Source organism: Echiichthys vipera (genome assembly GCF_963691815.1).
Source record: "Echiichthys vipera genome assembly, chromosome: 17".
Taxonomy (NCBI): domain Eukaryota; kingdom Metazoa; phylum Chordata; class Actinopteri; order Perciformes; family Trachinidae; genus Echiichthys; species Echiichthys vipera.
This window is the reverse complement of record NC_139842.1, coordinates 14,588,094-14,614,398: the sequence shown is the minus strand read 5'-3', so window position 1 is coordinate 14,614,398 and position 26,305 is coordinate 14,588,094. Positions and strand designations below refer to the sequence as shown.

Genomic DNA, 26,305 nt, shown 5'->3' with positions numbered 1-26,305 from the left:
CTTATTAATGAGTAAATTTGAGTGAAATGTTTGACAGTGATTTGTTTTACTGATCTGTCATTACCTATTATTTCCTTGAATTTGTCACGTAATTTGTCAGAGTCCATTACAAGAGAAAAAAAAGTCAAATAAGAACAAGTCTACTCTGAGTACTTCGTAATTTGGCACTGAGTGTCAGGAAAGACACAGAGATATATACACATTGACATTTTTTAAAGAAATGATACACCATAAAATCTAGTGTTACCAAATGTTTCTCCTCTATTATCAATAAGTGTCAGTTTGATGGAGATGTATGCAGTGTTAACGGTGGGTATTCAAACAGACTCACTGACCCTTTCAAGCAACATTTCAATTAAACCTCCACAAATCAAAATAATAGATATTTCTCAATCAATTTCTACTAAGAAATATTGCTTTTGAAATGCTGCTACAGCCAGAGAGATTCATAAACACATACTGATCTAGTCAAAGTGAAGCCATGTTTAACAAAATATAAATCATATTAAAACATGTCTGAAGTGGGACTTTAATGGGGCTGTAATGCGCAATACTTCCACACGAACCTCGTAGTTTTCTGCAGTGATCACGACGCTTTCAGGGAAACGGCTCACTCACTCTCTGCTCTATGATTCATGAGGCCTGATGATGAGTCCTCAGCATATTCAGCTTGGTTTCATTTCCTACTCAATAACCCTATCAGGGCATAAATCATTACCTTTGCTTTAAAAATACAAATGCATTCATGTGCACCAACTAATCTGGTGTTTGAGAGAGCTGGTTTAGTCATGGAATACAGTGAAGGACATGTCATACCTACTGAACATTAACGTCCAAATAGCACCAAGTACTCTGTCAGTGAATTGCAGTTTACTTCATAACCCTGGCTCCATCAAACCATACTTTTCATTAACCAAGGGCACTCTGAATGATCAGCCCACACAAGTTTCCTCCAAAGAGATGGTTGGATATTTAAGAAAGAAAAGTGTTTTCACAAAAATAAATACAATTTCTATCTGTATTTATATATAAATGTGTTCCTATGCTTGAAATCCTTGAAAAAAGTTGAATTTTAATGTTTCCAAACTTTGAAATGGGCTTGGATTTTTTTTTCCCAATAAAGTGTTTCAAAACTGCTTGAAATTGAGGTTATATAGAATGCCAAGTCTACCTTCGAACAGGTGACACATTTTGAAACGTGAAACTTTTTTGTGTATTAACTTGTCACCCCTCTGTAGAATGCTGACATGAAACATCATTTGGCTGTTTATAGCACTATAACATCTAATTTGATGTGATAAAGAATTGAAATAATAATTAAACTGTATATACTGTATACATGTCATTCACTAGCGCTGTAAGGTGCTGGAAAAACTTGAAAAGTGCTTGAATTTGATGGTGTAGGAACCCTTTGGTGTAGAGCTGTGTGAGATGTGCTCTCTCCATGGTGCTGATTTCACAGAGTCCAATATGTCTCACACCTCCTCCGAACACCATGGTGACACATGAGTGTGTAGGCTATTAGTGCTCATCACCCAGGCATTGTAACACCTCAGGCCTTGAGGCCATTCACTGTCTGTGTCGTGGGAGGATTTTAAAACGTGAACAATCTATTTTGTATGACAACAAGAAGACGTTTAATGTCGGTGAGTCATCTCCTCACTCTCCCACACACTTATGGTCATGTTTTGCATCATCACTTGAAGACAGTGTATCAGTGATGACACAAGCAATCAACAATGTGACAACTAGAAATATTTTTATTATAGGATCATAGAAATACATTTACATACAAAAAACAAAAGATGAATGCACTGGTCCAGCCAGGTGCTACAGAGTATAACTCCTTACATTATATGACATTGCAGCATACTACTACAATTGGTTTTTCGAGAAGGCTCACAATTCATTGAATCTGACACCTCTCGGGTTTGTTTTGTTTGGTGCTTGATCTCAGCACCAGCCGCAGGTCGCTGGTGAAGCTCGGGCGGCGCGCCAGAGGATCCACGGCGGCACAAGGCGCATCGAGTCCCGGGCTCCCTCTCCTACCTCGCTGGCCGATGCACATCGACTGGTAGGTGCAGATCGATATGATTTGATGTCGTGACGGACTCGTCTCGTCAGGAAGCCCGCCGAGAGTGGCAAGGGCCCTGAACACACCTTCCAAACCGGTGCCGTCTTTGGCGGAGGTTTCGAAGAATGAGACATCCTCACCGAGGATTTCTTTTACCTCTGACCGCCTGACGACTCTCTGCGCAGCCAAGTCCGCTTTATTCCCGCACATCACGACTGGCACTCTCGTGGGATGTTTTAATTTCAGTAATTTCGCTTTAGCAGCTTTGATCTCGTTGAGCAGCTCACAGACTTCATTGAAGGACTCTCTGTCATCCAAACTGAACACAAGCAGGAATATGTCGCCTGGAGAGGAACAGAGCATCACTTTGAATTAATGTCAATTTGATATTCTTGTAAAATAGTATGACTACACATGGTATTGATGATAACTGCAGTGATTCAAAGGGCTCACCTGTCAGTATGGATAACCTCCGTTTTGCAGGGAAGTCCCTCTCACTTGCAGCGTCCAGAAGATCGATCTGATAAGCCTCCCCTGCTATGTGGAACAGTTTTCTGTGGAAGTCTTCGGTTGTGGGTTCATAGTGCTCTTCAAAGTCTTTACCCAAGAACCGCTGAAGGATGTTGGTTTTACCAACTTTAGGTGCGCCGAGCACAACTATTCTGTGACAGTTCCTGGGCTTGGTCAGACCCAGCTCCAGCAGATCCACGGACCTTTTTGGGAGTCGATCAGTCGGAACCTGCTGATTGCCAGAACTCGAGGATATACTCGGAGCCACTTTTTTATCTTGTTGTCTCAAATGCCCTCTAACAGTTTTGATGATACTCATGCCTGTCTTCGATATGTTTGAGACCGTGGGGTGCTGGTGTACCGGTGTAAGGGCTGCGCTCTGAAGCACTGGGTGCGTAATGCCCGATCGGTGGTGCCCGGTGAAAGAGTTGAACATTTCGAGGATGCCATCAACGGGAAGGTAAACCTTTTCAGTTGCGTTCATCTCCATGTTCTTTCAAGCGAGCACCGACAGGCTAGATTCTTACCAACCCAGTTGCTTCCCCATGTGTGCGCTGAAACGGAGCTGAATGGCACCTGTTATATACACCCACACCAAGCGCAGTGCCTGCGTCACCGTCTCATCCAGAGAACAAACTCCTTACATAGACGCACAAATTATCCCCCCCCACCCCCCCCCCTATAAAAAGAAAAAAAAAACAGCTATTTTTAGTTTTCAACTGAATGAATGAGCTCTACACAAGTGTGAAAAATGTGAATTTATGCCTTTGAATATTTTGTCTCGAGATAAACCCTTTGTGATCACATTCTTATCCGTCCAAACCTAATTAATGTACTATTATAGCACATCATGTTCAGGTGTTACCTCTCTCATTATGGATAAATGGATGAATTTAGAGATGCCAAGATGACTATCTAAATCCCTGTTGTCATGGACACTGGAGGTGAGAGCACTAATTAATTGTCCCCTCTTTAAAAAAAAATGCTGCCATATTCATTTGGTACGTTTTCAGTTCTATTGTAGCCTGGTTATGTATTTTTATGTTTATACAACCATCATAAGGTGTTCTCCCAAAAGAAGCCCTTTGAAAATACATTTCTGCGCAGTCTGACATAACTGCATCTGAGATTTAGTTATTCATGAGGCAGTTATACTTGAAAAGCTCACAGTGTTCTGCAGTGATCAACACTGTCTTGACTGGAGAAACAGCTCATCCTCTGCTCGAGGATGATGCCATTTGGTTTCATTATCCACAAGACATTTAAAGGATTTCGGACATACAGGAATAAACCATTTGCTTTTTAGTGAAGAACATGAATGCATTCATTACATGGATAAATATGGTATTTTAGAGTGTTAGGAAATACATTGAAAGCTAAATTGCATGTCATACCTTGCCTGACTTTGCAGTACTGAATTGAACAGCCAGAACATACTGAATAACTGCAGCTTTTTTCCCATCAAACCATCCTTTTCACAAACCAAGGACACTCTGAATACACAGCCCACAGAGTGTTTTCTTTCTGACCTAAGCAGTGGGTGGAATATGCAACCGTACAGAAAGGAAAGGCTAATTGCCATGGAGAATGGAATCTCATTGATAGTGATGGGGAATGTATTAGAGGTTTACCCTGCATGTTATGATGGTGTACAAATATTATGGTACAAACCGAAAAGTAATTTGCAGTGCTGACAACAACAAAAAAAGAAATTAAAACATCCACAGCAAAACATAAAACAGGAAGCCATTAACCATTTTATACTATTTTTTCATACTAAATATTTGCTTTGAATGGCTTTTTGAAACAAAAGGACTATTTAAAAAAACAAACAAACACATGAAGCATGAAATATTTCTCTATTTGATGTAAGGAGTTCATGTTAATTTATGTATGTGTCACCCTTGTCAAATGTGCTTTCCTACATTTTTATTTATAAGGACTGAAAAAAATATTTTATGGGATGAAAATATGTTTAGTGGTGCGGTCTGTTGGAGCCGAACCAATGAGGAAGCAAAGCTAATGCCAACAAAGCACAAGGGTTAATGCTATTTCCCGTAATGAAGGGCTCAGTCGTGCATATTGTTATTATTAATTACTCTTAGTACAACGCCATATTGGACTAATGGCTTTCAATTATGCACGTCACTCCTTGACACCCTGGTTACATGTGTAAATATAGAAATCACTTTCAGATTCAGCTATAGGTTTGTATTAAATTATTAGACCACATCACCAAACCTGTCAGATAGTCACATAGCGTACTGTAGCATCATATGAACAGGTCATCTGTTTGATTCCAGGGGCAGATTCACACCTCACTTAACCACATTACTGCAGTATTTTGTTGCTTTTGTTTGTAGAACTAACCATTGACCTCTTTGTGTTGCTCAAATTAACTGATTCTGGCACTCTAGTAGAACATGTTTACACTATTTATCATATTGTCTGAATATACCTGTATTCACCCTCTGTCCGTTTTAGTGCCTGTCTCTTTAAGCACCCCCCCCCCCCCCCCCAAAAAAAAAAGCCCAGTTTGCTCAGATTGGTGAATGTTAACAGGTCTTCCACATCTGTGCTCTGGTAGTCTGCACCATTGTAGCTTGGAATGCCTGTATCGACACTGTAGCGGCTATTTTATCTAAATATAGTATATTTGTGACATCACAACGGTAAGACCTGATGGCTTGTTTAAAGGCACAGTTTCTGAATACGAGTTGTTGTGCATTTCTTTGTGGATTGAGTGCTTGGATACTTTGACAGTATTTATAAAGCACTTTAACCTGCTTTATTATAAAAAAAGACATGGAAATCTCACTTTTTACAATATGGGATTTAATTATTTTTTTAAGGAAATAAATCACTGATACAAGTTGCTCAAATGTGAATATTTGCTAGCTTCATATAATAGTAAACTAAACATCTTCTGGTTTTTGACTTTTGGTCAGACAAAAAAGGTTTTTATGAATTTTCCGACAGCTTTTGCACTATACAGTATATTGATTGTTATAGAAACATGTCAGACCTAATTATAATGAATATAATATTTGAGTGCCACCCTACAGTTTCTCCTGTGAATGGAATTCAACTACCTTGCCTGTGGCTTTTTTTTGTCCAATACTTAATAAACAGAACAAAATGAATAAATTGAATAAAACACATCAAATGAGCATAATATAATATTTTGGCATAGTCAAAATGACCTGGTTAACGTGATATTGCACTATAGTGGCGCACATTTCTAATCAAATGTGAGGGACCAACTGATATGGAGTGAATCTGGGGCCCCTGGGCAGCCTTGGTAATAATGTGCAGACTAATATCACAGAAGCGACCAAACACAACACAACCCACCACAATACAAACACAAAACCAACAGAGGGCAGCAAAGAGAGACTCCATTAATGAAGTTTTAAAAATAGGATCCCAGAGAAGATAGAAAGTGATCAGTGGTTACACACATTCTTTCACAGTTTTTTTTTTTTTGGCTCAAACAAATCTGAAGTCAGATTCCCTCTCCTGTATGACATCACTGCCCTTCATGTAGCAGGCTGGTGTTATTTACCAGTCCTCTCTCCTCCCCCTCCGTTTTCCCAGACCTCGCCTGCATGTCCCCCCAGCACTGACCTCATCAGGCCTTTGTTGGGAAACAAAGAGTGTTCAGGCATCTGTTTTCAGGAGAAATAAAGACATAGGGTGCCAAGACAGAGAGGAGGAGGGCCGGAGGAGGTATATGAAGTCGGGCTCGACCGACCTGACCAATGAGTCACATGAAAATGAAACAGAGAGGCTGCAACAAGTAAATGTATACACTCACACACACTTATCAGAACTAGAAATACATTTCAGAGACGGCTTCACTACTTGATTTACACTTTGCCGTCATCTCTGAGAGTCATGTCTTTGTTGTTTCAAGGTGGAGCTGGAATTTCCTGTATATCCTGCTCAGTCAACCAGCCACGAGGCCCACAGCTCTCTCCTGCTGCTTCTCCCCCAGTTAGGTAATCATTACTCACTCAACGTCACGATGCTATCCCTCTGTACTTTGAGATCCACAGCTTGTAGTTGAGTTGGAAGAGATTACTTTCCACATTTTAATTGAAGCCGAGGTAAATACAGAAAATATTAAGGCCTTGCATAATGCATAAGGATGTGTCTTTAGACAACATCCCATTAGCCGTGATAAATAAGTAAAGAGCAGAGAGGCAGTTATGAAGCTGCTGAAAAGGAAATGCGGTCCATTGTTCAAATCCTCTGGGGTGTTCACTCACTCTGCCATGAAGTGCATTTCTCTATGGGAAATCAAAGGGTCTGTGGTATTCACTCATAGATTTAGTCCCACTGTATCACATCTGTTTTTCACCTCATGGTGAAAAGCTATAAAACAATATATATATGCCTGTGTGGTTCCTGTTATATTTAGATATTAAATTACTTGCAGTGCTTTTTTTGCACAGTGATCTGCTGAAATTGTATATACGCTAACTGTTGTTGTTTACGATATCAGATAGGGTATTAGCAGATTTGTCCAAACAATGTCTCCGCTTACACCCAACAGTCTGTAATTATTATTTAGTGGTGTGTGTGTGTGTGGTACATTCCTGTGATCACCTGCTCGTCAGCTCAGATGCTTTTTTTCCCCATCAGGCAGTGAAAGGGTTAAGTCTGACTCTGCATGCACCGAGCAGGCCTCCCACCCTCCCTCCCTCTCCATCCATTTTTACTGTGTGTGTGTTTTTTTCAGGGTTGGCTGTGGTATCTGCAAGCCTGGGTTGTGATATGCACACACAACTAAGTTTGATAACAAAACAGCACCGCTGCGTCTTAGTTTTGGATACGTTTTGAGCACATACATCTGTCATCTGCGCTTTGAGTATCTTTTTTGTTGTTGTAACTCTTTAGTTCCTTTCTCTATCCGAAAGCTATACGGGATATGTCGAGAGGCGGAGGCGTTTCTTCTTCCACCCAAAGCCTCTCCAAGTTGGGACCCCACTGACGCGCTATGACATGAAGGTAAGAGGGAAAGTGGAAGCGGACTGAATCGGGAGGGTCGTTACGATTATCTGTTTTTCTTTTCATTCTGTCGAGGTTTCAACTTTTTTTTCTTTTTTAACTCGGAAGCATAGCTGAGTCACGGTCACATACTTTCACCTACCCGATCATCCCATTTGACGTAACGTGCATGATAATGGCTCCAGTCGTCCTAGTTCGGGACAAAAAGGACATCAAGTGGAATCGAAACCTGTGTGTTTTCATCCAGCGGTTTTAGTGTTTCTTTTCCACACAAGTGTAATAGGGCATAATAAAAAAACATACCTGGGCCAGCATGTAGGCCTGATCTGGGAACAGCTTGTTTCCTATAAATGTAGATATAGAGTGTTAGGAAATGATGGGCACACTTTACACTTTGCTTGAAATTTCTTTAACAAGAAAATATGCTTGAATGATTATTTTGAGTGAAGTTGAAAACAGACAGTAAATAGTTAGAAAATTTACTCCAGAAAGCTTTGTTGTTATGTCAAGGTCACAAGTTATAATTACGCTGTGTGAGAAGTCATTTTCTCAGGACAAAAAGGATGTGTGTATTATGTAAAGGGAATATATGTGTAGTGGTTAGGAGGGGGTGCTGCCTCCATACTATCAGTCTGACTTACATACAGTATGTGATAGTAATTTGGCAGATAAGTCACAACACTAATTTATCATTATTATGGTTGTAAGTACAACAGTAATGGATGGAGGCATCCAGATTGGATAAGTAATCAAGCCAGAGTGTCCCATCTTGTTTTATCTCTCCTGTTAACAGCAGTCCTTTCATTCACAGGGAGTTACAGGAAGGACACATTTTAACCGATTATCTTCCTTACTCAGTCTCCGGCCAAATGACCCCAGGGATCAGGAGATAATGGAACTGGATGGTCAGCACTTGAGATTTAACCTGTGGTCAAGCTGAGCCACGAACATTTTCTCTCTCACTACCACTTCTCAATCTATTTACGGCATAGGAAGCTCTCTCATAGTATAACTGATATTGCAGGCCGACTTAGTGCCGTCACCGCTTATTCATAATTTGCAAACAGCCTGCTGAGATTGTTTTAAGAATTAAAGGCATATAATGTTCATTTTCAGCGTTATACTTGCATTTTTGGTTGCTACTAGAACACGTTTACATGCTTTAGTGTTAAAAAAAAAATACTGTCGGAGTCTTTGCTCCATCATTGCAGCCAAGGAACGACACTGTAGCGCCTCTTTCTACCTATATATAGTGTATTTGTGACATCCATACTAATGTCCTGAAGGCTCAGTTTCTGAATATGGGCTGGGTGCATTTCTCTTTGGATTGAGTGCTTTAATACTTTCACAGCATTCATATAGCACCTACACCTCCTTTTATATTAGAAATTATAATATTTTTAGTTAACTTTCTTTATTGCAGTATCAATATGACTATTTTACGGCCATGAATTAGTTTTGTCTTATTCAATAAGCCTGTGAATATTCTCATTCATAATTTACTATTCAATAATTCCTATTCAATTATTCACTGATTTATTACCAACCATTTTAAAGACCATCTCTCATCTTGCACCTCCTTTTTTAATAATTTGGAAATGCTTAGTCATGTCATAAGCAGCGCTTGACTCTTAAGTGAAGAGGATTGATCCTTCATGTTCATGCATTTCAGTTCTTAGTTAATCATGACAGAGATCTGGGAGTGGAAATTTATCAGTTCAAATGACTCAGTGCCTCAACTGCGTAAGAAAAGGCAGTCTAATGTCCAGGGAAAAGGGAGAGAAACTGTACTGTGCATTGAAATGGTTTTGCATATTAGTGTAAAATACACACAAAAAGCAAAATATTAGTCATTCTGGTGGACCTCTCTATGTGTATCTGTGTAGGAGTTACAGTTTTGTGAGTCGAATGCTTTGAAGCTCTACTGCTGCTGTGGTGATGTAATCAGGTCACGCCAAGGTAAAGCACAGATTTCTGCACGGACAGGTTGGGTTGAAGTCCCTGGGTCTAAAAACTAATATTTGCTTTCCAGGGAAGGAAAACATATTTAGCAGAATTTAATTTTGGAAATAGCTGTCAAGCTGGTCATTGCTTACTTAGGAACAATGCACTGTATGCACTTACACAGATCTCTTCAAGTTGTTTCAGGGAAAACTGAGCCCAGGTGTTGTGTTTCACATCGCTGGGAGGTGCTGAGTTGTTTCTCCCTTTTTCCAAACACAATTACGAAGTGAAAAAATGTGTGAGAGTTCACCTAGAGTCACCAGTACTGTACACAAGGAGTAACAATCCTACAGACGGTGCTGTGTGTGTGAAAATGTGCTCCGTGTGAATATTTCACAAAAAAATAAGAATGCTAATATATACATCTTTCCTTTCCAGCAGGGACACACTTGTGGAGATCACTGAAGTTCCCAGTAGGAGGTCCACTTCATTGCATTTTTCCACTGAACTGATCCCTAACAAGCCACCTTGCCTGGGGCAACACAGTGGGCTGGCCTGCTGTTAGACTGTCTTTTGCCACCTGTAAAACACTACTGCCATCATGCAGACCTCATCACTCCGCCGCCAGATGAAGAACATGGTCAACAACTACACAGAGGCTGAGATCAAGGTCCGAGAGGCCACCTCTAATGATCCCTGGGGTCCTCCAAGCTCGCTCATGTCTGAAATCGCAGACCTGACCTTCAATGTAGTGGCGTTCACCGAGGTTATGGGGATGATCTGGAAGCGGCTCAATGACCACGGTAAAAACTGGCGCCATGTTTATAAGGCAATGACCCTGCTGGACTACCTGATCAAAACAGGTTCCGAGCGTGTGGCCCAAGAGTGCCGGGAGAACATTTACACCATCCAGACACTGAGAGACTTCCAGTACTTAGACCGAGACGGACGTGACCAGGGTGTCAATGTTCGGGAGAAGGCCAAGCATCTGGTGGCTCTACTGAAGGACGAGGAAAAGCTGAAGAAGGAGAGGAGCCAGGCACTGAAGACCAAGACGCGCCTGGCAGGGGCCAGCGGTGGCATAGGCTCTGGATCCCTGCCACCACCGTACCCGGGGCGTCGCACAAGCCAGCCCAGTTCAGCAGGGGTCTATGGGGATGAGCTTGGCAGGTGCAGAGGATCACCATCCTCCCCCAACTGTGAGTAGCAGAGACATCTGACATCTACACAATTATCTGAATGTCACGTGAATATTTTCTTTGGCATGTGACCATATGACACGTCACATGCTGATCTTATAGATATAGATCATTCCTCATTCCACACCTAAGATGAAGAGGAGGATAAAAAGGCAATTCATGGAAATGCTGTCAGTTATATATTTCTACTCTCTGCCCAGTTTTTGAAACCTTTGGGCAACATCAATCAGTTCTCGCCTATGACCTCTCATGAAGGTAGATGCTATTTTAATACCAGCAGCACGTTGCAACATTTAAACCTTGATAAGTATTAATTATTTCTTGTTCTTTTTGTGCACCGGTGTTTCAGTTTTTCTCCCTACTACTATCTGCATTCCTTTCATTCTCCTGTTTACAGTCACGTCAGCTAAACTAGATTTACAAAAGAGAAGAGGCCCTGTTTGCCCTTGTTTCAATCTAATGTGAAACCACAACTGGATACCATGTTTACATACTTACTGTGCGATCTGTTACGCTACTGCAAAGATGTCAGTTAGGCAGCTAGATAATATAAGACCTTACTGATCCCTGAGTGCTGTTCACAGCTCAAACTTGAAAACATATTGCGGAAAAGCATCAAGTAGCTGTGTGTATCATTTTTAAATGTAGTGTGTCTGGTGCGTACCATACACCTCGACCATTGTGTGGTCTGTGTGGTGTGTGGTGGTTATTAAAATGTGTTAGTCAGAAGTAGAGCTGTGGCTTCATAAGGGCACTAGTTACTTTGATGTCTGAGGCCTGTTTCATGGTGTGAACAGAGGCATGCCCACATATGGTATTGTTTTATTTCCACTAATCCTTCAAAAGTCCTTTTTCTTCAATATATTTTCCACTTGGTATATACATTCCTTGCATACTTTTCTGGGCCAGACCAGCCCAGTGGAGATATGTGGCAGGAACACATCCATGCTGTGGGTCTGTGGTTCTGCGATTCAACAATAGGGGCATGGTTTGAGGGAAAAATATGTACATCTGATAACAAAAATGTTATGTTTAAATCCTTTGTTTATCAGAGGCGGCTTTCTGTCACAGTTTTACACTTTGACAATCTTAGCAAATTAAAAATCACTTGGTCTTTATCCAGAAAGGAATGCTTCCAGAAAGACATACAAATACATGTGTGATGGGCATTTCTGTGAAGGGCTATGTAAATACACTAGATTCATTATTTTTGCAATTTTCTCACACTGCCCTGGGTGGATCTCATGGAGATTCCAGGACATCGGTACATGTGGATGGTTGGAGTTTTGGACAAAATGCTGATGGATGGCGTGGGTGGGGGTCAAGAGGTTAGCAGCAGCTAATTGCCAGCAAGCATTCAGGCTCAGACAGGGAATATTGAGGGGCACCACAGTGAAAATGATTAGTTTCGCAGACCTGACTATGCCAATGCTGTCTTCTTTTAGCCCTGTGACCTACAGCCTGACACCCAAACTGGTATACTGCCAACCCTCCCAGCCCCTTCTCCAAACCTGGACCATAGTCCTGGAACCCACCCAGAGGATTCAGGGTAATAAGGTGGGCCCCACTCCAGCCCGTCCATTCCTCTGCCCCTCCACCACCCTAACTCTCCATACAGGCGCACCATTGTTCTCAGTGCAGGCAGAGTTAGGCAGGCCGTGGCAAGCAATGCCAGCAAAGGCCCTGAACAACGGGCAATTGAAAAAAATTAACATACAAAAACAGTACCAGCTATTTGCTCTCTAGCTTAAAAATTAGCTTTTTCATTATTCTCCTTTTCCATCTGTTAATGTTTCTGTCTACACCCTTCTGCTCTCTGTTCCTTCTCAACCACCCAATCCCCCCTATCTTCCTCTGTCCCTATAGCCTCCTCTTCCTCTCCTCAACTTGCTCCAGACCTGGAGCAAGCTCGGCCCGCGACCAGTGGAGAGGAGGAGCTGCAGCTGCAGCTGGCCCTGGCTATGAGCCGAGAAGAAAGTGAAAAGGTACCTCTTACTAAGATATTACACACACACACACACACACACACACACACACACACACACACACACACACACACACACACACACACACACACACACACACACACACACACACACACACACACACACACACACACACACACACACACACACACAAACGTCTCATCCCTACAGCACATGCTTTGACTGAAAGAGGCTTCTTATCCGCCCTACTGCGGAGATGTGATGTTGTAACGCTGAAACATTACCCGTCCCCCGCACACATGCTTGGACACTATCTGTCATGGTGGTGAAGAACTCCTACATCCATCATTTCCCAGAACCATAAACAGAAAGCGATATCAACTAAGTCTGATGTGGTCAATAATGGCTTTTTGACGAATCGGTGTGAGCAACGCTGAAGAGTGAGCTGCAAGTGATGGAGTGAGAAGCCAGACAGGATGTGTGCATTGATCCACTCCTAAGCATCCACAGCCTGTCCTAGTCTCCATGGCAAGGGCAGCCGTCGCCCTCTGTGACTACTGCTCGGCTACTATGGGGATATTATAGCGCATCACAGTTTCTGTTCTAAATCACCTTAAATTGTTAGATTTCTTTAAGAATCATGCAAGCAAAATCAAGCTTTTACCTTTCCCTTTGATTAGTCTTCCTCCTAATCCTTCCTGCTTGACCCTAGCCACCTCCTACAGTGGATATTGATGAACAGACCCAGCTCCAGATCGCTATGACTCTCAGCAAGGAGGAGACCCTGAAGGTACAAGTATGCTGGGAACAGGGATGACTCTTCTTTTGCATCCTTTAGCACTTCTCCTGTTGCTCTGTACACTGAAACCAACCTCACGGTCAAGAGAAACAGCTGCATGTTCTACTTACTCTCCTCCCCTACAATTGTTCTATGCTGTCCCTCACCCCTGAACAGCAAAAAGACATGTAACTTTCTCCAAGGACTAATCAAACAAGGCTTCATCCCTCTGTTCAACTAACCATTTAATCTCTCCTCTTAGTTCAGTAGTATGAGATACTCATGTCAGACACTCCTGGTGTGGTGTCAGGGAAGGACAAAATGTGTGACCCTTTTACTCTGCCTGGGACACCTCTAGAATTGCATGCAATGTACTGTGAGTTTGTCCAAGCATTATTTCCAGGCTTTTGTTGACCAGATTGCAATTCCCTCCCACCCTGATAAACCCCACACAGCCAGTCCAACCTGCGCCTGCTGCACTGGATATGGATGAGGACAGCCAACTCCAGTTAGCCCTGAGCCTGAGCAAGGAGGAGCACCAGCAGGTAGGGTTCCAAAGAAACAACTTTTGTTCTGGAGCTGCTGAGATTTTATTATTTTCTCTGACGATAATCACCCGCTATAAAATGGTAAAGGTCCCAGATTGTAAAAAGTGAGATTTCCAGGTTGAGGTGCTTCTACACATCAATTATTATTTCACAAAAAGGACCGTTACGCTGACAGGGATATTTGTTGAAGTGTTAATTTTTCGGATGCGCGTGCTTTTGATTCTGACGCTTTAAAAATGAGTGAAACATCAGGGTTATCGGCGGGACTTTATAATAACATCACTACTGTGAAGACTCATTGGCTTCACTTTTGTACAGTGCAGAAAGTGGAGAGAAAGAGACAGACGCTAAAATGGTAGTGTTTCAGACAGACAGTATGTTCTGTTGTAGTAGAAAGTGTCTATGGGACCTCTAAAGTTTTAAACCCATCATTCTGTTGTATGATCTTTGACAACCCTTTTTTTTTTTACTTCACCTCTCTCTTCCTGTCTCACTCTTTATCTTTGTCCTCCTTTTTTCCTCTCTCACTATGCCCCAATAGAGCTGCAGTATTAGAGATCAAACTGAGAATGTTCTGGTTTGTGCCCATTGCACTCATTTATCTCTGGGTAACTTTGCTTAGGAAAGTACAAGCTGTCTTTTGTGCTTGTGAGCAGTCGCAGAGTCATTAATATGATATGATGTGACAATATGGGAATTTTGCCGAAAGCTGTCATGCCCAAAGCCGTCCATGTGTCTGTATCTGTTGACAGGAGCAACTCAGTCGCCAAGGAGATGAGACGATGCTCAAGAAAGCTCTGGAGGACAGCAAACGTGAGATGGAGACTAAAGGCGGGGTATGAAATATTGGGGTATGGAATATCTCAATGGGGGAGGTGAAATATACTGTAGGGTACTGTAGTTTTCTCATGGTTTGAGAACATGTATTTATAAACCGAGAACCAAATTAAAACTAGAGGCGATCTTGCGATGTGATCACACCAGCTGCAATGCCAAATTGGGCTGGTGGAGCAATGACTGCTTGCCTACTTTCTACCCCTCTACTTTTGGCACTCTTGCTCAGATCACACCCATTTCTGAACACGGCCTTCATTTTGATCTCAACACACCCATTACATTTCATGACTGTATCTTGCACAGTTGGGTGATGTATTGCAGTGATCTGAAAATCGGGCCCCATACAGACATATACTTAAATTCCTGGTAAAATACTCAAAACCACCTCTGTGGTAGTTCACGCTACAGTAGGTGTCTCCAGGACCACATCTTGCCATGATGACACACACGCAGACTTGCAAGGTAAAAAAACAATATCAGCGTCACTATCTCGGCTGGTAATTTTTAAATCAAATTCCTAAATAATACCTTCATCACTTTGTCACTTTGGATTAGAGAGCTATCCATGAGTATTGAAGTAATATAATAAACTGACAGATTTTTTTCTTGTTTTTGTGGTCAGACAGCCTTCATGGACCTGGTCGATGTTTTTGCATTGCCCTCAGATCAGCCTCCCAGTGACCCTCGATGGAATGCTTCACACCTGGCAGCTGTTCGTCCAGGGAGCACAGACCCCTGGGACTCCCTGGGTGAGCCTAGATTTAGCTTACCATGACCAAAGCAGCATGTTTAAGCACCAATTTGTAAATAATATGTAGTGAATTATACTCAGAAAATGTTTATTCTTTGAGGACAGAAACATTTGCAGCCCGATTAATTGTAGGTGTCATTTTCCCTCGTGAAATGGATAGACCGTATACTTTAGTGTTTAAAATAAACCTCATCATCATATTTAGAGTACAATTTGTTCTGCTCACATGCTAGAACAGGAGCCTCTGTCTAATTCACCTCTCTATTACTAAAGAAGGCAGCACCAACCCCTTGAGAGTAGATCCTCCCTGGATGGCACCACCAACGTCCAGCAGCCCCCCTCCACCATGGGAGCCCCCAGTCGAGCCCTGGGATGACCCGCAGAGTAACCTCAATGCCACAGGCAGAGAATGGGCATTCTCTGCCAACACAGGTAATGCATGCTCTCATATAGCTCAGCGAAAGATAAAAAGGATATGCCATATGAATATATTAAATAACATAATAAAGATACATTTTATTTTGGCATGTTTTAGCCCATTCAAGAGTTGATCCATTCTCAGCACATAAGGGAGCTCTGAGTGAACCCTCTCCCCGATCTGGAAGTCCCTCAGGTAAACAATACATGTTTTTTACTTTTGGCATTGTGGTTCTCTGAATCCCGCATTGAAATCTCAGGAGTCACTCTTTTTTTCTGCTGCTAGATGGGGATCTGTTTGATGAGGCCATGGATGGAGGTCAGGTGAATGGGCTAAGGGAGGACAGTCCTGAGCTATTTGACCTGTCGCGTCTTGGAGAAAGCCTGGCTGTCCCCAGCCCTCGTACATGTCGGACACCTGAGGCCTTCCTAGGCCCGACAGGGGCTTCCTTGGTAAACCTAGACACCTTGATACCAGTAAATCCTGCACCCAAGGCCCTGAACCCATTCCTAACAGGTATTTACGTATGGTATTATTGCAACGCTCATTTTGTTTCCCCAGGGAAATACCAAGAAAGTGTTCCATTTGATAGCTGCAACTCTAGATTAAAATTAAGTTATGTGATAATCAGTCAATAACTTGTTAAAGCAAACCTAATAGTCAATTTCTTCCTGTCTAGGCCTGAGTGCTCCCTCACCCAACAATCCATTCCAAACTGAACAGCCTAAACTAACTTTGAATCAAATGGGTTCCACCTCTGCGTCTCTCCAGGGCACTTCTCTTCCATACAGTGCCTCCTTGCCCCTGCCTATGAGCCACCAGCCTGCCAGCCTTCCTTTGTCAATTACTCACCCCACCCAGCCTGGTCTGGGCATGCCAGGGACCCTCCCTGAACCCTTGTTGCCTTTCTCTTCAGCCAGCACAGAGGGATCACAGGCAGATCACAGTCAGAACCCTTTTCTGTGAGGATCAACAAAACTGGAGACAGTATCCAAGAAAAGGGATGGGGGGCATTAGGTTATGCTCTTGAATGTATCTATAACCAGACTGAACTTCATCCCCAAGGACTTGTATAAAAACCCTATTCTTAGTTGTTTTTATATTGTGTTATAATATAGTAACCCTGAGATTGAATGAAGCTGGTTCTGCTCTTCACTGCAACAAATTGTCCTGCTTATCTTGTCCTGAATTCAGTAACAGGGTATAGAAAAGATAATACCTTTGTATCAGAAACCATTAGTGTCATGTAAATCTTCTTTAAGGCCATAACCTAGGCCAGCTGTCACATCACCCTTCCACAATTACCATGTGTATTACACCTTTTCAAGTAGTCAACAAGTCCCCTGCTCACTCATACTAGTTGTGTGATTGGCTTAGCTGGCTACTCCTGCTGTCATATACAACTGGAAAAAAATGGATTTCTGATATAGAGCTAGAGCTGGAGACCTGTCCAGTTCTTGAAAAGTTGCTGCATCAACACGGTTAATTTTGTGGAGATCTGTTGGACCAGAACTGATGAGAAACATCAGTGTGTACATGTTTTTACTATAGCAAATTGAATTGCTGGGGTTAACAGAATGAAATTATAGCTTGGGAGGACTGGAATTGCTTCAGAATACACGTTCAAAAATGTATCAATCATGAGTTTTATTCATTGCTTGTGAATCACTGACTCATCAAATATAAGGGTATACTGGAAACAATTGGAGTGTCATTTTTGTATTTTCTCATATCATTTATAAAGAAATCATCACAACCCAGGCACACACCCAGTACTAGTTAGAGTATTTGTTGTACATGTTACACCCCCTGCTGGTGGTGACTCATTACCACTATTACTATAAATAATAATCACTCACATGGCTATTGTAATGTGTTTCTCAAGCTTAATTAGTTCTAAAAAACTGAAATGCGAGAACTCATTTTTTTTCAAAATAAAACTAGTTCTTACTTAGAGTACCACAAGGATCACACTAGTCAGTCATTTATCCCAGACGTTCACATATTATCTGTGCAGAATATTTATATAGTATCAAAGACACAGCAAGTATTTCAGTCAACAAATCATTAAATCATCTTAACAATTGTGTATAAATTGTCTTTGCACATTGAGGATACTGACATCTCTTGCCAAAAGGCTTGAAGTTGTCATTCAAAACCCTGTGAGAGTAGCATCACCTTATAAGGAACAAATGTATGATAGTTCACTTGACTATGATGGATTCCAGCCAGCTCAGCACCTCCCGAAGTCCCTGTCCAGAGCGGGCACTGAGTTCCAGTGTTGTGATTGGTTGAGTAGCAGAAGCAATGATGTCATCCATTCTGAACAGCGACTTCATCTCTATGAGGCTCATAGTGCAAGGCATGTCCCTAGAAAAGGGTGAAAAGAAGAATAAAAATAGGAAGATACACAAAGGCATGGACGGCTTTCACTAAGAGACAGAATTATGATATTGGACACGTATTGGGTTGAACCTGCTGATATTGACATCTGTCAAGTATGGCAAGTGAATGCAGGGATCGATGTGTATGTGAGTGTCACCTCTTGTTGAACAGAATAAGTACAGAGGCACTGTGCAGCGGCTCAGCAGACAGTACTGACAGCAGCTGGATACAGGAAGAGGATATCTGAGCAATGTTGGCTGAGTCCACCATGAACTATGACAAAACACAAAGCCACATTCAGTCAAACTCCAACAGTCAGTTTGTTTACCTCCGCCAAAGTAAAAAAAAATAGATGCAGTATGTATACAAAAAAAAAAGACATACAATGACAGAGGAGCAGTCTTTGAAGTAACTAGGCCATATAGGGCCCATGCAGCCTCCCAGCTCTCTTAATGTCACTTTCTTCTTCTTCAATGTCAGGTCTGTCAGGTTGGTTCCTACCTGTGGATGTTTAAAAGCATTGGAAATATTATAGAAATGGCCTGTCTCATCAAAATTGAGCATATTAAAAACTACTTATCAACATTACTTACTGTAGGCAGAGTAGAAGGAGGTTCCCCCAGTTCACCTGATCCATGCAAACTAAGCTTTAAACAAAATATATCAAGAAAATATACCCAGGAGCCATGGCTTCAGAGACAAAAACGAGTTCAATATAATATTTCAACGGTTTCTATTTAAGCTATATTTGGTTAGCTGGGACAGTGGCATTTTGTAGTACTTTTTAAAGGTATGTAATTTAAAACACACGTAGGTACCATGTCACTTATCTGTATATTGCTCATATACATGCATTGTTTTGCAACTGTTACTCAAACTGGTGCCACAGTACCCGAAGGTCTATCAGCCATAATACTAAGCTAGCTAGATTAGTATTCATTGTTTTGTTTATATCTATTTAGCTCTTATTTAACGGATACTTGTAGCTACTACAGTAGCTTAGGCTAAATAAGCTAGCTAGCTAACTAGTTAAGCTACTAAACACTTTCAAGTTACAGTACTGTATACTTTTCTAATTCAAAATATTCAACTGGGCACAAAGGATATTTTGTAAACGTTTCAGTAGCAACGTTTTTCCGACGCCAGTCGCTCCAAGAAGCAGACAAATGTCATTGCTGCTCATTTCGGATTTTCCTGGAGCAGCATATCGAAGCTACTTAGCATGTAGCCATGACGACGCGCAAATGACCATGGCATGTCACTATGATTGGACGAAGTACAAACCAGTCATTTCATTCTTGTTTCTGATTGGTTACCATTCCACTGGTTTACATATAGCGGAAGAAAACAAGATCGCCCTACCTTTCCCTCGACGGAAAACGCCCCCTAAACTTCTGTCTCTGCTGTTCATTGCGTTGTTAGTATTAGCACGCTTATAATTCAGTTAGAATTGGTTGTGGGAACTAACCATGGAAGCTAAGTTAAAGAAAGAGTTGGGGACAGCCATGCTGAAGTCCACTGGTCACTCGGGAGGTGGATGCATCAGCGAGGGCCAGAGTTATGATACTGACACTGGAAGAGTGTTTGTGAAGAAAAATCACAAGAGCGAGGTATTTTATCATGTGTTCCTTTATTATAGTGACGTGTATTTAGTTGGTGTCTGGCTTAGCTACACAATCTTAAAGCCAAATGTATTGCCACTGAACTTTGTGCGCACTGACGTTGTGCGAAATGGAGATCAATCTAATTATTTATTATGCAGATGCAAACTAGTGTAGTTCTCCGCCGATGCACTGCTCACTAGCTAAAATTCGTTTGTCTTTTTTGTTTGATTTTAGGCAAAATTGATGTTTGATGGAGAGATGGCCAGTTTGGAAGCGATTTTAAAGACAGAAACTGTTAAAGTCCCCACGCCTGTCAAGGTGATTGAGCTTGACACAGGAGGATGTGTATTTGTGATGGAACACCTGGACATGAGAGGTCTTACCAAGTAAGATTCATTTATTCAGTACTGCGTCAGTAGAGGGGAGAACAACAGGAAGGTATAGTAGTGGAAGGATAGTTTGTTCTTTTTTAATTGAATACCTTATTTCCAAATCCAATGCATAGGTACTCAGAACACCTAGGCAAACAGCTGGCAGATATGCATCTTCACAACAAAAGAGAGTTGGAAAAATTAAAGAAAGAGCAGCAGACAGTGGGTAATTAATCTTAATCTCACTCATGTACATACAAATGTAGACAAATGCTAAAAGAAAACACCTGTTCATCCTCTTGCCATAACTACACTAAAACTAGTTAACTCTCAAAATATAAATGTGGGTTTATTGCTGATTTAATTAAGACTTGTTGTGAACATATTTGACCATACATAGGAAAAGGAGCTGGGCAATCGGAAGTGGCTGTTGAAAAATTTGGCTTCAGAGTACCTACATGCTGTGGCTATCTACCACAGGTAAAAAGAAAAAAAGTGTTGTATCTGTATACTAAGCAAAACTGAACTGTGATGTTGTCTCTAAGATGAAGTACATTTGCAGTACATGTATGTAGTCTCCAGTGGTTCTTACTGCATTCATTTCTCCCACTTAACTCTGCAGGAAAACGAGTGGCAGGATGACTGGGTGATATTTTACTCACAGCAGAGGCTGCAGCATCAACTTAACATGGTGGAGAAATCCTATGGAGACAGGGAGGCCAGAGAACTATGGGCCAAATTACAGGTGCACTGTCCCTTTGACCCCATTAAAAAAATTGTATCAGTAATCTGACGATGAAACTCACATATTGTGTATGTTATTTTCAGCTGAAAATCCCTCAGTTCTTCACAGATGTGGAGATTGTCCCTGCTCTCCTGCATGGAGATTTATGGGGAGGCAACGTGGCACAGTGTGCAGAAGGCCCCGTCATCTTTGACCCAGCCTCCTTCTATGGCCATTCAGAGTTTGAGCTGGGTATCGCAGGGATGTTTGGTGGCTTCAACAGCTCGTTTTACTCTGCTTACCATGAAAAAATTCCTCAAGCACCAGGCTTTGCGAAGAGAAACCAGCTTTACCAACTCTTCCACTATCTGAATCACTGGAACCACTTTGGTGGTGGCTACAGGGGCTCTTCATTAAGTATTATGAAAGACCTTCTGAAATAGTTTCACTCACATTCACTTGTAGAAAGCTTCATAGTCTTAAACTCAAACTAAGTATGATTCTGAATATATTGACAGGCGCTAATTGACCACAAATAGTGTTGATAATTGTTGTAAGAGACTAAACATAACATTCTAACATAGTAATGTCTGTTATATTGTGTAAATGACACAAAATCCACATAACACAATATTTCTGCCCTGCCTGCTCTACCTATACCAACCTGCTTCCAAAATATGAAAAACATAATCCACATACACACACGAACACACACACACACACACCAAACCTTAGCTCTGGACCAACTTAAATCTCGGTTTTTATTTAAAGATTTTCTGCAAGTGTAGGAGATAGCAATGCATTCCGGGAATTCATTTTCAGACTCACATGTCAGTTAAAAGAACAAATTCCAAGAGGTTTTAAATTGGTCTGAAGTTCAACATGCTTTGGTATGCTGTGAATCATTTCTTAATTTTTGAAGATTATGCTTGGCCTGCATTCGACCAGCGTCTGACTGAATTGCCAAGGTGTACATCTACATCACAATATCCTGACTGTTGATGTCAGGCAGACTGAAACACTACATGCACCTACAAAATGTGGCTGTATTTTAATGAATCCTTGATGCATAGCCAGGAATCAATAAATTCTCGGATGAATCGAAGTTTTTGTCCTGTCCTGCTGTATTTGTTATCTATCTGGCATGGAAGACCTCCATCATTATTCAGAGCTCTCCACCCCTCTTACTGTTCGACCCCCGCCACCAGAATGAACAATAGCTTCTTTTTCTCACATGCTGTTCTCACAACCTTTTCTCTCTGCAATCAGATGCACCTTAGTAACATATGCATACATATATAAATTTAGCCATCTTAATTATTGTTGCTACTTTGCTTATATGTCTATGATTGTGTCTCATATACTTTGATACTGTAATATTGGCAGTTTATTAGAACACAGAAATGTATTGCTCTCAGGTTGTGATGCAAATATAGCCCTTTCTTGTTTATAAAATCACCATCTTATATGAACTTGACTTGTAATTACGTAACACAATACAGGCTGTGTCACTGAACCAGTTATCCATGGCTCTTCTATGAATTACTTGTAACACATGATTAAAAGTCAAGGCAGACAAAAAAAGTAACAATGCAATATACAAAAAAAATAGTCTAGACACAGCACAAAACATCAGAAAAGAGCAGAACTAAAATAATTCAAACAAAGAGGCAGAATAACATAGAAGCAGAAAGTCAAAACAGTTAATATCAATAATCTTTTTTTTTTTTTTAAACATGGGAGAACCTCAGACTGAGCTCTAAAAGCAAGAGAAAAGCGCTTGGTAACACTTGTAATGAACCTTCTCGCTTACCGTACCGAGGCGCGGCGAGGCGCAAGCACAACCGTTTTATACTTTGCTGTATCATAACAGATAACATGCAGATGTAGTTCGGTTTAGTTTAGTGAAATTAATTTATGTTTGCGTGAAGTCGTTCTTCCCTTTAATACCCTCTAGACCAAATTTGTGTCGTCGCTACAAGTTGGATATCGGGGTTTTTTTTTTATCCACAACCAGTTTGCTAAGCATGAATGCTAATGTTTAGCAAACTAACTGGTTAATAACTTAGAACAACAGCCGCTAACGTTGGGTCAAAACATAGAACCTCTGCAACAAAGACACTCTTTTCGGATACAAGTGTTGACAGAATGGCCTCGTCTGAGACAGAGAATGGGTGCCCCGGTGCTGGAGGAGAGGCTATTGTACAGACGTGTGTGTTAGGGGGGTTCAGTGAGAGCAGCGAGACCAAAGAGCTCATCTCCAGCCTGCCGGAGGTCCACGGAGACTTGGTGACAAGCGAGTCCGCCACACAGAGGTTCTTAGGTGAGACAGTCATCCACAGAGAACATGGATAATTAAATCCACTTTAAGACAATGTTTTAGATGGGTGCTTAGCTTGTTCGTATTACGTCACACTGCCCATTTTCTTCCACAGTGATAATGAACAGATATCAAGAGCAGCCTCATCTGCTGGACCCACACTTAGGTACAGTATACATCGAATGCATGCTTCATTTCGAACATGTAAATAAAAAATAAAAACAAATGCAATAAAAGCCAAAGGATCATAACCGAAGAGGAAGAAGCAAAGCTTATTTCATCCTAGCCCTTTTCCACTACTATATAATAATAACCACAACGAATGGTTTTGTATTTATATCATGCGTAATGAATCATTTAAATAAACAAATGAATATCACCTGGTCAAAATGTCCATCTCCCTCCCTGTACCTTGTGAAAACCATATTTTGGTTCTCATTTTTAAACTGGGTCATGCTTGGACATTGCCTTAACAATACTTATGTATGGTATTAGTGCTGCAGATTCATTTGAAGAACGTTTATGAAGACATTCAATACAATATTGTGTTATAGAATGGATGCTGAAAATAATACTGGAGTTTGTAAGGAGTGAGAAGTCTCCACCTTCATTGGTTCATTTGGCCTTCAAGTTTCTCTACATAATCTGCAAGGTCAGTCAGTATCACATGTATAGTCTTATTTTCTGTCAATGAAAATTAACACTGCCCAGAGTAAAACAGCATTTGTGAGACCCCTTTGTGTTTTTATTTATTTATTTATTTCTTCGGCAGGTCAGAGGCTATAAGGTCTTCATGCAGCTTTTTCCGCATGAGGTGGCAGATGTCGAGCCAGTTCTGGACCTACTGTCCAGGCAAGATCCAAAAGACTCTGAGGTGAGACTGGCATTAATTGGAAAACATGATAATCCAAAAGTACTACTTTGCATGTTTGCTTCCTACATGCTGGCATATATGATTATTTCTATTGTTGGCTTTATCAAACATTTAACAATAGTGTGTTTTACAATGCACTCATTCCAGACTTGGGAAACTCGCTACATGCTGTTATTGTGGCTGTCCATGACCTGTCTCATACCCTTCGACCTTTATCGTCTGGATGGTCATCTGGATTCAGACAGCGGCAAGACCAGAGAGTCCACCATGGACCGTATTCTAGCTATTGCAAAGGCAAGTTGGTTTGTTAAGGTCTCAATCCCCATAAAGACGATCCAGAAGCAATACCTGAACTGAATTTTATTCAGCCCCACTAATGTTTGTGGATTTGTTTGTAGTTACTCCAGCATTTAAGAATATAATGATGTTCTACAGTCATGTTATTATATTGCTTGAGTAACATATTTCTTTTTTCTCCAGTCGTATCTACTCGTCAGTGATACTCCTAGGGATGCTGCATCTGTACTGGTATCAAAGTAAGTGCACAAACAACACACAAGTAATTACGTAATATTTTTTATTTTGTCGTCTCATCCAAAAATATCACAGTTTCATATTTTTAAACAATGATACCCTTAATAAAAACCAACAAGTTTCAGTTTTTCAATGCTCACAACTGGACTAGCAGACTTAACTTTACTCAGATGCCTTCATAATAAAACGTGAATATATCCTAGCAGCGACATGTCAGACCAAAGACAATGTACATAAGAGTTTTTCCTTTCTCTTTCTCCTTGGTATGTGTCCTTTACTAATACGTGTCCATTATTATGGTGACTGATTAAAAACCTAATGCACATTTGTTCTGCTGTGGAAAGAGTATTACATTTGCTTCATTGAGGTCTTTCAATCATTCAATTTGATTCCAAATAGTGTGCACATTACCCTGTCAAAACATGTTACATGATCATAATCACCGTTCATGTTATTATCCACCTTCATGTTTTGTGATACTGTATGTATGCAATGGCGATGACATGTTCATAAACTTCAGATCAACATCATTCCCAGTGTCTTTGGCATAATAACAAAGCTTGTTTCAAGCATCATGGACAAATGTCTGCTATATGTCAATTATGTACAGCTTGCCAATCATGGTCAAACAATTAAAAAGTAGAATGAATCTGTTAAAATATGACATCTTGGAGTAAACACAATCTAGATGAAGTAATTAAACAGTCAAACCAATAGAGGGCAGTGTTGTTCTTTGACAGTCTTCACCTGTGTCTGCATTTGTTTATCCAAATGAAACCTTGTTTTGCTTTCTTGTTTCATTGTACATGACCGCACAGGTTCATGACACGTCCTGATGTGAAGCAGAAGTGCCTCGGAGGATTTTTGGACTGGAGTCTGACCACTATATCCCAGACTGGTGAACAGTCAATGAGAGACATTATGGTGCTAGATGGTGCCCTGCAGTCTCTGGTAAAAACACATACTGTGTATGTTTGTGTAATCTGTGTGCACAGCCGAATTATAACCTGCAGAAGGTAGTTTACAAGAGCTGACATGACTGGTGTGTCTCACACGGTACCTAATGTGGTTTGGCATGTGTGTAATACAGCTGCTGCGTGTGTGGCATTTGCAGTTTCAAGTGAGTCATGTTAGTTTAATCCACTGCTTTAAGACAAACGGTGCTTCATCAAATGACAACGACATTGAGGGTACCTCAATGCTTCTCCCATTACACCTGTTCTCACTGTAAATATTTATCAATAGGTATTATCACTTCCTGTCGGCTGAGGCAATGTAATGCAGCCCACAAGCAAGTGCATCACATTCATATGGTTGGTGCATAAACTTGCGTAACATGTTTGGAACGTGTCTTTTTGTACTTAATGTCTGCAAGTGAACCTGGTTCCAGCCTATAAAGTGCTTAGGGCGTTCAAAACTGTCTGTGTGTATTCAGTCAACAAGCCTACAGGACCTATACTTTTTTTGTGTGCAGA

At 41.1% G+C, this 26,305-nt stretch overlaps 5 protein-coding genes across 8 annotated transcripts in view; 3 read left to right on the top strand and 2 right to left on the bottom strand.

Moving 5' to 3' along the window:
* Positions 1-1,906: 1,906 nt before the first annotated feature.
* Positions 1,907-3,079, bottom strand: rasd2a (RASD family member 2a; the record flags this gene model as incomplete). Its single annotated transcript, XM_083931628.1, has 2 exons — positions 2,528-3,079; positions 1,907-2,418 (listed from the first exon to the last, which is right to left on the bottom strand). The coding sequence occupies exons 1-2, from the start codon at positions 3,072-3,074 to the stop codon at positions 1,907-1,909; spliced, it is 1,059 nt and encodes a 352-aa protein (XP_083787754.1). The 5' UTR covers positions 3,075-3,079.
* A 4,261-nt stretch (positions 3,080-7,340) lies between these two features.
* epn3a (epsin 3a) lies at positions 7,341-17,715 on the top strand. Of its 4 annotated transcripts, none has more exons than XM_083932084.1 (11): positions 7,341-7,597; positions 9,983-10,740; positions 12,607-12,725; positions 13,399-13,476; positions 13,920-14,009; positions 14,765-14,848; positions 15,472-15,598; positions 15,874-16,032; positions 16,136-16,213; positions 16,304-16,534; positions 16,698-17,715. In XM_083932084.1, the coding sequence occupies exons 2-11, from the start codon at positions 10,143-10,145 to the stop codon at positions 16,982-16,984; spliced, it is 1,851 nt and encodes a 616-aa protein (XP_083788210.1). In that variant the 5' UTR covers positions 7,341-7,597; positions 9,983-10,142; the 3' UTR covers positions 16,985-17,715. The 4 variants fall into 4 exon arrangements, with proteins under 4 accessions (XP_083788210.1, XP_083788211.1, XP_083788209.1 ...); XM_083932085.1 differs by having other exon boundaries at positions 9,980-10,740; positions 15,877-16,032; XM_083932083.1 differs by having other exon boundaries at positions 9,980-10,740.
* Positions 17,711-19,625, bottom strand: arl16 (ADP-ribosylation factor-like 16). Its single transcript, XM_083931345.1, has 5 exons — positions 19,513-19,625; positions 18,997-19,054; positions 18,788-18,904; positions 18,561-18,676; positions 17,711-18,388 (listed from the first exon to the last, which is right to left on the bottom strand). Exons 1-5 carry the CDS (start codon positions 19,584-19,586, stop codon positions 18,223-18,225), a joined length of 531 nt encoding a protein of 176 aa, XP_083787471.1. The 5' UTR covers positions 19,587-19,625; the 3' UTR covers positions 17,711-18,222.
* Positions 19,626-19,782: 157 nt separating this feature from the next.
* On the top strand, positions 19,783-22,174 carry fn3krp (fructosamine 3 kinase related protein). Its single transcript, XM_083931756.1, has 6 exons — positions 19,783-20,013; positions 20,242-20,393; positions 20,513-20,604; positions 20,779-20,858; positions 21,001-21,123; positions 21,207-22,174. Exons 1-6 carry the CDS (start codon positions 19,873-19,875, stop codon positions 21,543-21,545), a joined length of 927 nt encoding a protein of 308 aa, XP_083787882.1. The 5' UTR covers positions 19,783-19,872; the 3' UTR covers positions 21,546-22,174.
* An 802-nt stretch (positions 22,175-22,976) lies between these two features.
* The window catches only part of tbcd (tubulin folding cofactor D), a gene marked incomplete at its 3' end in the record, with an annotated part of 34,472 nt that continues 31,143 nt past the window's right edge, over positions 22,977-26,305 (top strand). The window contains exons 1-7 of the mRNA XM_083931259.1: positions 22,977-23,425; positions 23,538-23,588; positions 23,977-24,074; positions 24,195-24,296; positions 24,444-24,590; positions 24,777-24,832; positions 25,649-25,781. Of these exons, the coding sequence (XP_083787385.1) occupies positions 23,251-23,425; positions 23,538-23,588; positions 23,977-24,074; positions 24,195-24,296; positions 24,444-24,590; positions 24,777-24,832; positions 25,649-25,781 (762 nt within the window). The 5' untranslated portion in view covers positions 22,977-23,250. The remainder of the gene's footprint in view (positions 23,426-23,537; positions 23,589-23,976; positions 24,075-24,194; positions 24,297-24,443; positions 24,591-24,776; positions 24,833-25,648; positions 25,782-26,305) is intronic.

What these genes read in the sequence shown, in the direction of transcription:
- epn3a (XM_083932084.1), top strand. Translation starts at nt 10,143, where the DNA reads ATGCAGACCTCATCACTCCGCCGCCAGATGAAGAACATGGTCAACAAC. An exon ending in AGATGGAGACTAAAGGCGGG is followed by an intron (nt 14,849 to 15,471) that starts GTATGAAATATT and finishes TTTTGTGGTCAG; the next exon opens with ACAGCCTTCATGGACCTGGT. An exon ending in CCGATCTGGAAGTCCCTCAG is followed by an intron (nt 16,214 to 16,303) that starts GTAAACAATACA and finishes TTCTGCTGCTAG; the next exon opens with ATGGGGATCTGTTTGATGAG.
- arl16 (XM_083931345.1), bottom strand. Translation starts at nt 19,586, where the DNA reads ATGAGCAGCAATGACATTTGTCTGCTTCTTGGAGCGACTGGCGTCGGA. An exon ending in CTCCTTCTACTCTGCCTACA is followed by an intron (nt 18,905 to 18,996) that starts GTAAGTAATGTT and finishes AAACATCCACAG; the next exon opens with GTAGGAACCAACCTGACAGA. An exon ending in AAGACTGCTCCTCTGTCATT is followed by an intron (nt 18,677 to 18,787) that starts GTATGTCTTTTT and finishes GTTTTGTCATAG; the next exon opens with TTCATGGTGGACTCAGCCAA.
- fn3krp (XM_083931756.1), top strand. Translation starts at nt 19,873, where the DNA reads ATGGAAGCTAAGTTAAAGAAAGAGTTGGGGACAGCCATGCTGAAGTCC. An exon ending in AGAAAAATCACAAGAGCGAG is followed by an intron (nt 20,014 to 20,241) that starts GTATTTTATCAT and finishes GTTTGATTTTAG; the next exon opens with GCAAAATTGATGTTTGATGG. An exon ending in AACTATGGGCCAAATTACAG is followed by an intron (nt 21,124 to 21,206) that starts GTGCACTGTCCC and finishes TGTTATTTTCAG; the next exon opens with CTGAAAATCCCTCAGTTCTT.